The 12482-nt window shown below is 40.7% G+C and overlaps 1 protein-coding gene across 1 annotated transcript in view; it reads right to left on the minus strand.

The window, feature by feature from the left end:
• Window positions 1-12482, minus strand: part of LOC140239638 (uncharacterized) — a 56314-nt gene that overhangs the window by 33536 nt on the left and 10296 nt on the right. The window contains exons 3-14 of the mRNA XM_072319468.1: window positions 10322-10434; window positions 9191-9258; window positions 8171-8403; window positions 7950-8024; window positions 7110-7346; window positions 5926-6165; window positions 5177-5416; window positions 4372-4608; window positions 3736-3972; window positions 2696-2923; window positions 1808-2044; window positions 177-413 (exon numbers count right to left, since the gene is read on the minus strand). Of these exons, the coding sequence (XP_072175569.1) occupies window positions 177-413; window positions 1808-2044; window positions 2696-2923; window positions 3736-3972; window positions 4372-4608; window positions 5177-5416; window positions 5926-6165; window positions 7110-7346; window positions 7950-8024; window positions 8171-8403; window positions 9191-9258; window positions 10322-10434 (2382 nt within the window). The remainder of the gene's footprint in view (window positions 1-176; window positions 414-1807; window positions 2045-2695; window positions 2924-3735; window positions 3973-4371; window positions 4609-5176; window positions 5417-5925; window positions 6166-7109; window positions 7347-7949; window positions 8025-8170; window positions 8404-9190; window positions 9259-10321; window positions 10435-12482) is intronic.

Genomic DNA, 12482 nt, shown 5'->3' on the forward strand with positions numbered 1-12482 from the left:
CACATCAAACATCCAACGACAGTCAAAATCATTTGCATGGATATAACAAATACGGTGCCTCAAAAGGTGAAGCAACAAAGAGCAAGAAATGAATTATATTTGTGATGATCTTGACTAAACAATTCCAGCACAAAGAAAAAAAAAAACTACTCCAGCAAGAGCCAATCAAATCGCACCCTGTATTGTGACGTCGAAGGAGCACGTCGCCATATTGCCCGACGGATCAACGGCAGTGGAGGTGACCACTTGCTGACCAATGGGGAAGTCGCCCGGTGAGATGTCAGAGGTGACGGTGACTTGGCCAGAGTTGTCACTTGCTGTCGGCTCTGTCCACGACACACTGGCAGATGACTGACCTTCGCTGACCGTTACAACTACGTCATCGGGGCACGTAATGACTGGCGGTTCGGCATCTGAAAATAGGCAAACCTAGTAAGGAATCTCTCACAGAATATACGGTTAGGCCGTATGACCTAAGTCACCATATCTAACTCGGAAGTATATATCGGGAGATACAGTAACACGTATAATCTTGTACCTCTGATTTAAGTCAATTTCCGTGTGATGATTTTAAAGGGACTGTACAGTAGTGGTTGAGGTAGGGATTCATGTTTTGAACATTCCTAAGTGATATAATGAAAAGCCTCTTATGAAATATGAAAGAGCGTGTAATTTTAAGAAGGATTCAACATTTATTTGATGAAAATTGGTTTTCAAATGGCTGAGATATTAAAAAAAAGTGTTAATAATAAAAGGCGACATGCCCCAACTTTATCAGTATCTCTTTGTTTCACCTTGTTTTTGGATATATCAGCCATTTCAAAAACGATTTTCATCAAATAAACTTTTGATACCCCTTAGAACTGCATGCTCTTTCACATCTCATAGAGTGGTTTCTGAATATCTCACAAAACGTTAAAAGCTATATCTTCACCTCAACCAGAACTGTACACACCCTTTAATCTATGATGAGGTTGACATAAGTGACATATTACGGTTTTATTCTCTCCCACAAAATTTAATTTTTGTGAACGGTACACATTCCCTTGACTTTTTACTGACATATGTTACAGCCGATTCCCCCGCCTCTGAAAAAGTAAGTGAAGCGTCGTTTTATTTTACTAAGAAGGTGACGATATATTGAATTGCATTTGTATTTTCTTTATATCGTTGTACATCCATAACATAATAAATTGTAGTAGTCTTCTAATCAAGCGATGGCAGCACAGAATCTTTATCATTCAAAGCTTTTCAATGGATTGTCCTGTTTTTCTGAAACTTTGCTGATGTGTTAATTCTACTAATATTGCTGCATTCCCTCGATAAACATATACTTTGGGTTCCGTTCCATCTCTCATTTCAAGTCACCTTAGTGAAGCAATGAGAGGCCGTCACAAGTATTAGAAAGAAATGGGTTCGTCCCACGGGACCGACACCCACGAGTCATACGACATGAAATAAAGGTCCATGAGTCATACAACCCACGAGTTTGACACTAGGCAAATAAGGCCCATGAGTTCGACATACATTGTGGGGCTTAATGTGTCGGTCTCTTGGGTCTTGTTTGCTTATTTCGAACTCGAGTGCCTTTTTTTGCCCAGTGTCGGACTCATGATCTGTACGACTCGTGGGCTGTATATCTCGTTGGCTGTATGATTAATGGGCTGTACGATTCGTGGGTGTCGAACTCGTGATGTGCACTGGAAATGATACCACCAATACAGCGAGCGAGAAATCAATCGGCCTACATCTGCATGAATCGTCCACACTATTTTGTCAGACGGCATCGGACACATTTTATACCTACCGATGACCGTGACCTCAAAAGTGCACGTTGCCTGGTTACCCTCCGTGTCCGTGGCAGTGGCGGTGACCGTCTGCTGGCCGATCGGATACGTGCCAGGTGACAGGTCAGTGGAGATGGTCACTTGGCCGGAATTATCCGTGGCCGTCGGCTCTGACCACGTTACAGGGGCAGTGGATTGACCATCGGCAACAGTGACCGTCACGTTATCGGGGCATTGGATAATCGGAGCCTCTCCGTCTGAAAAAAAAAAATATATCAGAACCAAACTCATCATAGCATATTAAGCATAACAATTTCAAAGACAAATGTTCGCTTGGAGGAAATAATTTGATCCATCTGCCATTTAAAAATATATATATATCCTCTGTGCATGTTCATGTTGGAACGCTATTTGACATTAATTCTAGGTTATATAATGTTGTTAAAGACGTAAATTTTATGTGATGAAAATCAACCACAAAAGTGATTACAACACTGGTGTAGTGATAAACAGTGGATAATTTGACTCTCGAAGTTAGGTCTCCATGCGATTGAGTATGGTCTGTTCCACATTGTTTTGTCGGTGCATCATTTTATGTGGTTCACAATCATACTTCAACCTAACAATTTGTATTATATCCTTGTCTAAGATCCAAGTATGTGAGTATTACGTAATGTTGTAGTTGTTGAATGGACTTCCTCTTTTGAACTCAAATCACACAATATCATAATACTGTACTTTAACCATCATCAGCATCCCTGCCATCGGAATATCAAACTGACTTACTTCCTTTGCATGAGACAATTAATAAAATCATACATTTTCTTCCTTTCATAATTTGGGTACTGCCAACTGTTCATGATGTTGATGTCATTACTCGTTTCAGCAATTCCAGCCTAGCCACAAACCTGTCAAAGTCACGTTAAAGCGACACTCGGCCGAGTTTCCCGAGGGATCTGTGGCGACTACGGTGACGGTGGTAGTTCCCAGGGTCAGGTCAGAAGCAGAGGGACTGGTGACGAGACTATCAATGGACCCCGAGTTGTCCGTGGCTTGTGGGTCGTCCCAGGTAACAGGGTCTGAAGACAAGACTGCTGTGACGTCATCTGGGCACTGGAGCACTGGATCCTCCAAGTCTGTAATGTACGAGAGTACCATTGTCAACATTCTGGGGTGAGATGTTATAACTTCAAATATCTACACACAGGTATTCCCCACCCCATTCACCCTCTCACTCCCTCTCACACTTCTCACTCCTCCCCCTCCCCTCCCCCGCCCTTCCCACTCTCTCCCTCTCTACTTTCATATCTGTCTAATGGAAGCCAAATGGTTACACAGGACTGTAGTTTGTGACCAGCAAAACAGAGCAAAACAGAGATGAACAGGACTGTAGTTTGTGACCAGCAAATACAGCAAAACAGAGATTGACAAAACTTTAGTTTGTGGCCAGCAAAACAGAGATTAACGCAGAAATATCAGGGGTTAAATATGCAAGTAATTAAGACATTGATTCTATCTTTGAAGACAAAGACCTTTTTTCCAATATGTTGTATTTTAAGGACAATGATAATGATCATGATAATGACTATCATCACTATCAAAGTAAAATATGGTCTCATTGAGTAAATGTACACGTAATCTCTTCAGTGTTGCTATTATCAAAAGACTCTGTCTTTAAATGATTTTTCGTCACGTACCAAATACGTATCTGCAGAAGGGGGGGGGGGATACAGCTTGTCCAAGGGTAAATGCACTCCGCAAGATTCCAACCCAAGACATTCTTTTGAAAACCATGATTTTATGCATTATGCCAATGTCTTTCCATTCGACAGTCCTACCTAATTTATACTATGATGAGCAACATCAAGAAGGCACTCACAGATTTAAGTGCTTAATTAAACCATTTATGTCATCTTTTTTGTTTTATGTGAACCCCCATTAATCTAACCTTGGACCGTGATGGTAAACGAACACTGCGCTGTGTTGCCCGACCCGTCCACCGCCGTGCCAGTGACCGTTACGACACCAATGGTCATCAGGCCGGGAGAGTTGTCCGATGAGACGGTCACTTGGCCGGAGTTGTCCTGACCGAATGGTCCCAGCCAGGAGACGATGGTGGACGGCTGACCAGCGTCTGCTTCGGTCACTATGTTATCGGGGCAAGTGATGGTTGGTGCCTCTTCGTCTGTCAAAGATTTCAGTTATCATCCATCATTAAAACGCATCTTTCTTTTGAATAAAAGTCCAAGCACACTTTGTTTATGTGGAAGAATGAAAATGTGTTTTTACTTATCAAATCACAGATATATATTGAGTTATATCTTATGGTAATAAATGTACTTGCTTGGGAATTAACGGAAAGTAAAAAAAAAAAATGGTTTCCAGAAGTATTTCGGTACAATCAACTAATTTCAAATGAAGAAAGTAAGAGCGTGTTGATAACTTGACAACATCGATGTGCTCTCCAACGGTGTCATGTCAGCGTCATTGGTTGTATGTTACAGAGTTCTTTCAGCGTGTTTAGTGTGAAGCGGTAGCACAATCATACATCCATTCAACCTTGACGGTGTGTAGGCATGCTCACCTGTCACCTGGAGGCCGAAAGTGCAAGTTGCCGCATTGCCGGCAGAGTCCGTTGCCGTGGCAACCACACTGACGCTTCCCAGACTGTAGAGGCCGGGCTGGTGGGATGACGTGATGGTCGGGGATTCCCCGGAGTTGTCGGTGGCCGTGATGGACCAGGTGACAGTGGTGGTCACTGCCCCCTGGTCTGCCGGCTGTGTGATGTCCGACGGACAGGAGAGGGTAGGAGCCTGTGCATCTGTGATGGGTGAAGCGAGCAAGGTAACAACATGGCGACATCACATTGCTGCCGAAAAGACTTCATGGCTCATCATGAATGAACACTCGATCGGTCCACACAAAAAAAGAAGAAAACTCTCTCGCCACTATCCATAATGTAACTTACGTCATTTGCAAACAATGGGGATATCCTCCCTCAAATCAGCTCCATATTTATTAGTCACTTGTGATTAATTATTAATCACAGTTGACAGAGTTTCCGCCAGGAAACCAAGAGCATACTGCAAATCGTAAGAATAATTACCATAGTGAAAAACATTCGCGAGCCGAAAATACACCGTGACATACGTCATAATGGAGCCGACAATACCTGACCAATAGTGACCATACCGCTTCAGATACAGTGTGGTAAATGCCTCAGGGGACTTGGGGAAATATTTTGAGATTACTCGATTTTCTGTAAAATTTCAAATACCACAGGATGAACATTAACAGGGGAGTAGGATAAACGAATAAGTTGGTGGAGCTACAGTCTAGTGAACAACGCAAAGATCACAGTCGGAAGTAATTAATCGCATGTTACACACCTGAGACTTCAACATTGAAAGTGCATTGGCCCGTGTTCCCGCTGGAGTCCGTGGCACTAGCGAACACCGTGTGTGAACCGATGGCGAAGCTTCCGCCCGACGGAGGCAAGGAGGTCACGGTCGGAGTCTCGCCGGAGTTGTCGTCCACGGTTACCGTCCACGTCACGACCGATGTCGGGGCGTCGGCATCCGTGGTCGCTTGGATGGTGTCCGGACACGTCAAGACCGGAGCTTCGTCGTCTATATCAGATGAGAGTTGTTGGTAATCTTAGATTTGCTACACTTTTTCTTTTGCCATTTTTCCCGATAAACACCGGCTACCAAACATTATGATAAAGAAACTCACAAAACCACAACAAACATGAATACTCTATATGATTGTATTATCAGTTCACTTATACTTCTTTTCATTAGAATGTACAACAATCAATACGATGTAGATTACAATGGAAAAGGATAAATAAGAACGGATATGGTACGACATTAAAATGCGAATTACTGAACAACGCACTGGATCTGATGTTGGAAGAAATAATGCTGAGAGGGTCACAAAATCCTGACTGAATTCAAGACCGGACATCCAATTACTAGGACAATTATTACAGGTTCTTAATTGGTTAATACGTGCTCTTATTCATAGGTCTACCTTAAACTAGGAAAGACAGAGACGCCTTGGATAGCTTAAGTCAAAACGCCTTTTCGCAGCACGGATAAGTTTCGGTAGGTGTATAAGGTAAGGCTGCCTTTACCTTGCACAGTAACAGTAAAAGTGCATTGCCCCTCAAGACCCGCACTGTCCACGACTGTCACGGTGATCACGTGACTGCCGATGGCAAACTGTCCTTCCGCCGTGTCCGTGGAGACGCTCTCGACTGAGCCCGAGTTGTCGCTGCCCTGCGGATTCGTCCAGGAGACCGTAGCGTAGTCCTTGCCGACATCGGTGCCGGATGTGACGTCATTCGGGCAGATCGCCGTCGGAGGTTCGGCATCTGGTTAAGATAAAGGTCGAGGACGGAATTAAATATTAGGAATGTTCCTGCAGGGATCCTACATGGCTTCACTTTGCTGTTGTTCATTTCTTAAGCTTCCTTTTCTCTTTTCAATCAGTCCACATCAACTCATTCATTTCGTCATCCGCATCATTCTTTCCCTAACATCAGCTATCCCTGCCCCTCCCCGCCCGTTGAGTTTGTTCCTTTGTTTATAAGTATAAGTAAATGCAGTTGTTTTCATGATTTCCAGATTATCCGCTGATCATTGCATCCTCTTTTCCCATACAAGTGACACCGAGAGCAGAAGTGATTAGCAACATGATGCATCCTCACATCCATTCTGTAAAGTTAAGAGAACACAGTGTCCCACAGTGTGTTCATAATGTGTTCACATAGTCGACTTTGTGAAAACGTTCGGATTTAACAATGTGAAGATGATTTCACACTGTGGTGTGATTCTTTCACAGAGAGTTCACATAGTAATGTTCCGTTTCCCGCTGTGAATTGATAGTTCAAAATGTGTTCACAATGTTTAAAAGGTCGAATTTAGCAATATGAAAAAAAAAATCACACTGTGTTCAAAATGTGTTCACACTATGTTTCACACCGTGTTTCACATTATGTGACACTGTGTTCTTTCCAGCAGGGTTTACTCATATTTTCTCTACCTCTATCTCTATACCAGTTACTCTCTGAACTGATTCATGGCAGAAGAATGCCCGTTTTCTCTCCACTCACCTATCCTTTCCCACGCCTATCTGTCTTTTAAAAGACTATACCGCATGGTTTTGCTGTCGAATTCTCCGTCTGCGATAGTCACCATGGAAAGTTTTAACGGGTCACATCTCTATTCATCTAACTGTGTATAAGTGACCATAACACAAGGAAAAAACTATACCATGAGTGTTGCAATACTCGCTGGGAAAAAAAAATCGACTTACCAACAACAGTAACCAAGAAGGTACACTGAGCAGTGTTCCCCGCGGCATCAGTGGCCGTAGCAGTGATTGTCCGAGTGCCGATGGGCAGCTCGCCGGGCAGGAAGTCCGTTTCGACGGTGACCTGGCCAGAGTTGTCCACGGCCGTGGGATTGCTCCAAGATGCGGTCCCGAAAGCCTCGCCGGGCTCCGTCTCCACGGTAACATCATCCGGGCATGTGATAGTGGGAGGCTCATTGTCTTGACGACAGAAATGAGATAATAGATTATTGGAGATTACTAATCCCCTTCCTTTGTCAGTTGTAACCTGCACCAGGACTCAAGCGAAATAGTATAAAGTTGTAAATTTCCAGCATGATGCATTTCATTTAGCTTAATCATATTTACACTTACACTCCTGCTTATCATATTGGATCTATACAATATGCAATCGTTTTGAGAAGTATTTCCCATGCACATAAAAAAGGTGAATTTTTCGACTATTGAACAACATTTGAAGCAGGAAATAAGGATAAAGTTCCTCGCGTGAAAGAGATCATCGCGGCTTTCAGCGGACCAGACCAGAAGCGTTAGCTTCAGTATTGAGAGATTGTGGACTTTATATCCGCAGAGATACTGCACTAAAAATGGCGAGTGCAATTTCATTTTTCGAGGGCAAGACGAGTTTTGATTCCCCGAAAGTTATTTTTTTCACAAAGAAATTTTATTCATATAAAGAAAGATAAATATAAAGAAAGATAAATGACCCTCGCCAAACATAGTGAAGTAAGAAACAGCCAAGTACAGCTCTACTAAAGACGGATACAAGGATGAAATCGAAGGGCGCTTTTCATGTTAACTTACCCGGTGGCGTTGTAGATTGAGGTAACGTTGTTGCAGGAGCGGAGGTTGTCGTGAGAACAGTTACATCCACACCAACTACAGAATATCAGAGGAACAAAAACAAGTTATTCAGATAAACTCTATACTCTAAATGTACGTGTCGTTCTCCTTAATTCAACCTTCTAATCATAATGCAATATCATAAAGGGAAAATTGAAAATATTGGATCTCTCTAGATTCACCGTCAGTGACTTCCAAAGTCGTGGACTCCATGCCGAGATCGTCGAGGTCACCGTTGTCGTCGGCCACCCGGATTATATCCTTGATGGCGATCTCCACCTGGCCCTGCACCTGTCGGATTCGGTCTGCAGCCGAACCCACCGTCGTCATCGCCTCCGTTGCTCCCGGGCTGGGGGTCGGTGGCGTGGGTACTGATATCAGCTTGATGGTAAAGTTGACGATGACACTGCCGGCTCTGAAAGTATGTTTATTTATTGAGTATATATATATACATATATATATATATATATATATATATATATATATATATATTATAAGTGGGCCTACACATCTCCCTCCCTATCTCTTTATCTATATCTATCTGTACATCTTCCAATCTGTGGTATATCATAATCATATACATATGATATATATATATATATATATATATATATATATATATATATATATATATATATATATATATACATATATGAAGAACTTGCAACCAAAAGGCGCTACATCCATTGAAAGATGATGGATTTAGCGCCTTTTGGAAGCAAGTTCTTCAGATACATACATACATAATGTATCCCCCCTTCTCTCTCTCTTTATGTTTTTATAATAAAAACTGCACAGTCACTCGTCATGTTACTGACTGACAACAGGACAAGGGTAATATTACTCTCCCTGCATTCTGACCGAGGTATGTCAAGTGCTCTTAAATTGTGCTAGAATATTGGGAATATTTAGAATTGTCTTAATATTCTTTGATATTGTTTCGTTTTCTACTGTGACATCACGAAATGTTATAACATTCTTATCCAGCCATGACGGCGTATGGATTTCATCCGAACCTTAAAAATTCACTTCAGAACGTTTTATTCAATTCTCCTCAAACTTTCGCCTACTCAAGGATGTGCTCCATTAATATTTCTACATTCAGTAAATCAATAGTCCAGAGTTATGTTTACAGGTGCATTCCTCCTTTAAATCGTAGGTACAGTGAATGGTTTACGTTGAACCAATCCAACTAGCTTTACCTGAAACCATTAACGAGTGTACCGTTGTAGACATCGCGAAGATCGCTATTGTAAAACACAGCATCCATCTGAACGAAAAGTGAAAGAGAAAAGATATATATGAATTCTTTACATTCTAAATTAATCTCCTTTGAAAGCCAACAAGAGAGATAAAAATTAAAAGATACATTTCACTGTTTGGAAATCAATAATAAGTTAAAATTGAGAACAATTGCTATCGATGAACCAACATGTGGAGTTCTGTATATTTCCTCTAGCTCAATTGCACTCAGGACAAAAAAAAATATAGAAAATCAATTAAACCTCACCAGAAATTATTTTTACTTCTAGAAGGACTCTGCTTTATATAACCAGCTTTCAAATACCAGTCCGTTTAAAGATGGCGGTGAATATACAAGTCATCCTCGATTGCAAAAGTGAAAAGGCTGTAAAAACCTGACTTGTATGAATAGTTTCACGTTACTACGAATTTCATAAATGATTTAATGCTTCACCCTATGTTAGTCTAAGTGGCTTCTGAATACTCTAAGCCGTGAAGCAGATAGACCTGCGTAGATAAAGAGTTCTATAGACACGATAGACATCCAAAAGTTGTATTTACTTGTGACGGTTTCGACGACGGGCTGTCATCTTTCTCAAACGACAGCCCGGCGTCGAAACTGTCACAGTTAAATACAACTTTTGGATGTGTCTAGAGAACTCTTTATCTGTATTTATCAACCAATTTTATGAACTTATTTCAACAGATAGAACTGCATTCCTGCTGCAGCTCAAATTGAATGGCAGAGGGGTGGGTATACATGCATGGAATGGAGGTGTGACAAATGAGATCAAGAGATTGTTAATTTGCTTGATGCAAACTGAAAATACTGGTAATTCTTTTGAATTTATCAATTATTGACACATGCACATCCCCCCCACACTCACAAAACAAAAAACATTTTCATTAAATGGTGTCATCATGGGCAAACGGCAAAGTCGACCAATCATGTAACGACATTTACAGTTAGTTGCCTTGCTCTAAGGTTGATGAACGGGAGTGGATCGCAAGCCACTATGAAATTACATGGTTGGTAACATTGATCATCAATTTAGAAAGAAAACATACAAGAAGTATAAGCACCAACTTACGGTATTTGTAAAATTTTGTGATAATTCCATGTACTGCGGTGAGAGGTCATTATTGTACGCAGGAATAAACGCTCTATTGGAAAGACGCACAACGGCATCCAACTCCACACCAACTGTGGAACAGATGAGAGAAAAAAAAATTTTCTAACTGATAACATTAAAAATGATTTTTTTCTTTTTATGGTACATTTTTTTCCTCACAGTCACAAAGGTAAGGAATATATATTTTTCCCTCTGTTTTCAGTCATCACAGCACACTCATTATGTCTAAATTGCAACTAAAATGACACAATACCAGGACGTTTACCAGAAACATTAAGTATCATGTTATGCACGGGCTGCATTGTTTTCTTGACAAGAATCTCAGAGACATAATACTTATCTAACAAGACAGGCCTTGCTAAAATAAAAAAAAATGCACATGTTATTTTCTCGTGGTTATTTGTACTTTTATACGGGTCAAACAACGAGTGAAACTTTGAATTCAGAACATAACTTGAGAAGTGTGAGTCTGAAATCAGAATTTAGTGTGTTGTTGTCTGAATCAAATCACTGAATTCATTCCATCATGTCCATTCTTGATCACTGAAATTATTTGAAAACTTAGAGGTATATACTTTAACTGTGTAGCTTGTTCTCCCAGGATTGGTTTCAGAAGCATACACAAAAAGCAAAACGAACAAATGTCATTTCAAACATTAAATCAAAGTCATAGCTATTTTATTAGGAACATCGACGAATTTTAAACCTGTACTGTAATGTACCCTGCCATCAGTATCGATAATTTTCATCCTCATTATCTTTCATTTAGGTCAAATTGACCAAGGAAGAACGCCAACTGAAATGCAGCCATCAACGTTCGAGTCTCGATACATTCTATCTAATACCAGTAACTATGCGTTGGTAACTGTTGAACTTTACAGCAAATGGTAACATTAAATGTTGATTATACATGCCAATCACAAGAATGCTGTCATTGTTGCTTACCAATCACTATTGCGCTGGCTCCAAGAGTCGCCTGATTCGTCGGTTGCACTTTTTTTTTGTGAATAAACAGACGAAAAAGTGAATCATTACAGTGTATAACACTGTGCATGTCTTTACGTATTTATATATTTAGTTACTTTGTTGTTGATACAATGTAACTCAAAATATTTTCGTGAATACGTACTTATTCTTGTATATATCCACGCAAATTTATATATATTGTACATACATTATCATTATTATTGTATATATATATAATATATATATATATATTTGTGTGTGTATATCATATAGCATATATATATATATATATATATGTATACATATATACTTCAACATTGTTATCTTGCAATATATCATATTACAAACTGAACATTTAACATAAAAAACATATACTTTGTCAAATATCCGCAAAATCATTGAATTACGTGGCGACAAACAATATGGTTCATCTTTGTGAATACCGATGTAAATGGGCCACGTCGTATATTACAGCGGTACGGAGTTGTTACCGCAAATGAATACCTTCGAACCTATGAATTCTAGTAAAGGTGTATAAGGAATCATAAATTTGTTAATATACCTACCCGTAACTTTGATTCTGTTTTATAATTGACTTTGCAAAATTAATTGCTGCTAGTGTACATGACAGATATTCAAAGAAAGGCAGCATGTGAGAGACAAAAATGTAAAATACATACCAGTTGTCGATTGTATAATTGTGGCAGCAAATGGTCCTAGGTAAAATGTAGGAGAAGGAAATACAACAGTGAATACCGACGATAAAAATGGTAGAATCTAAAGGGTGGACGTCCACTTGGGCGCGGACAAGCCCCGGAAGGGTTGCGGAAGCAAATTTTGTCATTTCGGCATTTGGGCGGACGTCCACTTGGGCGCGGACAAGCCCCGGAAGGGTTGCGGAAGCAAATTTTGTCATTTCGGCATTCTGTCCGCGACAGACGCGGAATAACTTTGTGAATCGGCTTGTCCTGGGACATTCCTAGGACTGTCCGCGGACTGTCCGCGGACTGACTGCGGACATTCCTAGGAATCACTCCGGAAGAGCACGAAATACCTCGGAATATGCTAATTGTAGCCGAGCAGCGCGGAAACATCTAGGATTACACCAGGAATGAACGCGGACAATCAGGATGCCTTCCGGACAACACAAGTT

Source organism: Diadema setosum, chromosome 16, assembly GCF_964275005.1.
Source record: "Diadema setosum chromosome 16, eeDiaSeto1, whole genome shotgun sequence".
Lineage (NCBI taxonomy): Eukaryota > Metazoa > Echinodermata > Echinoidea > Diadematoida > Diadematidae > Diadema > Diadema setosum.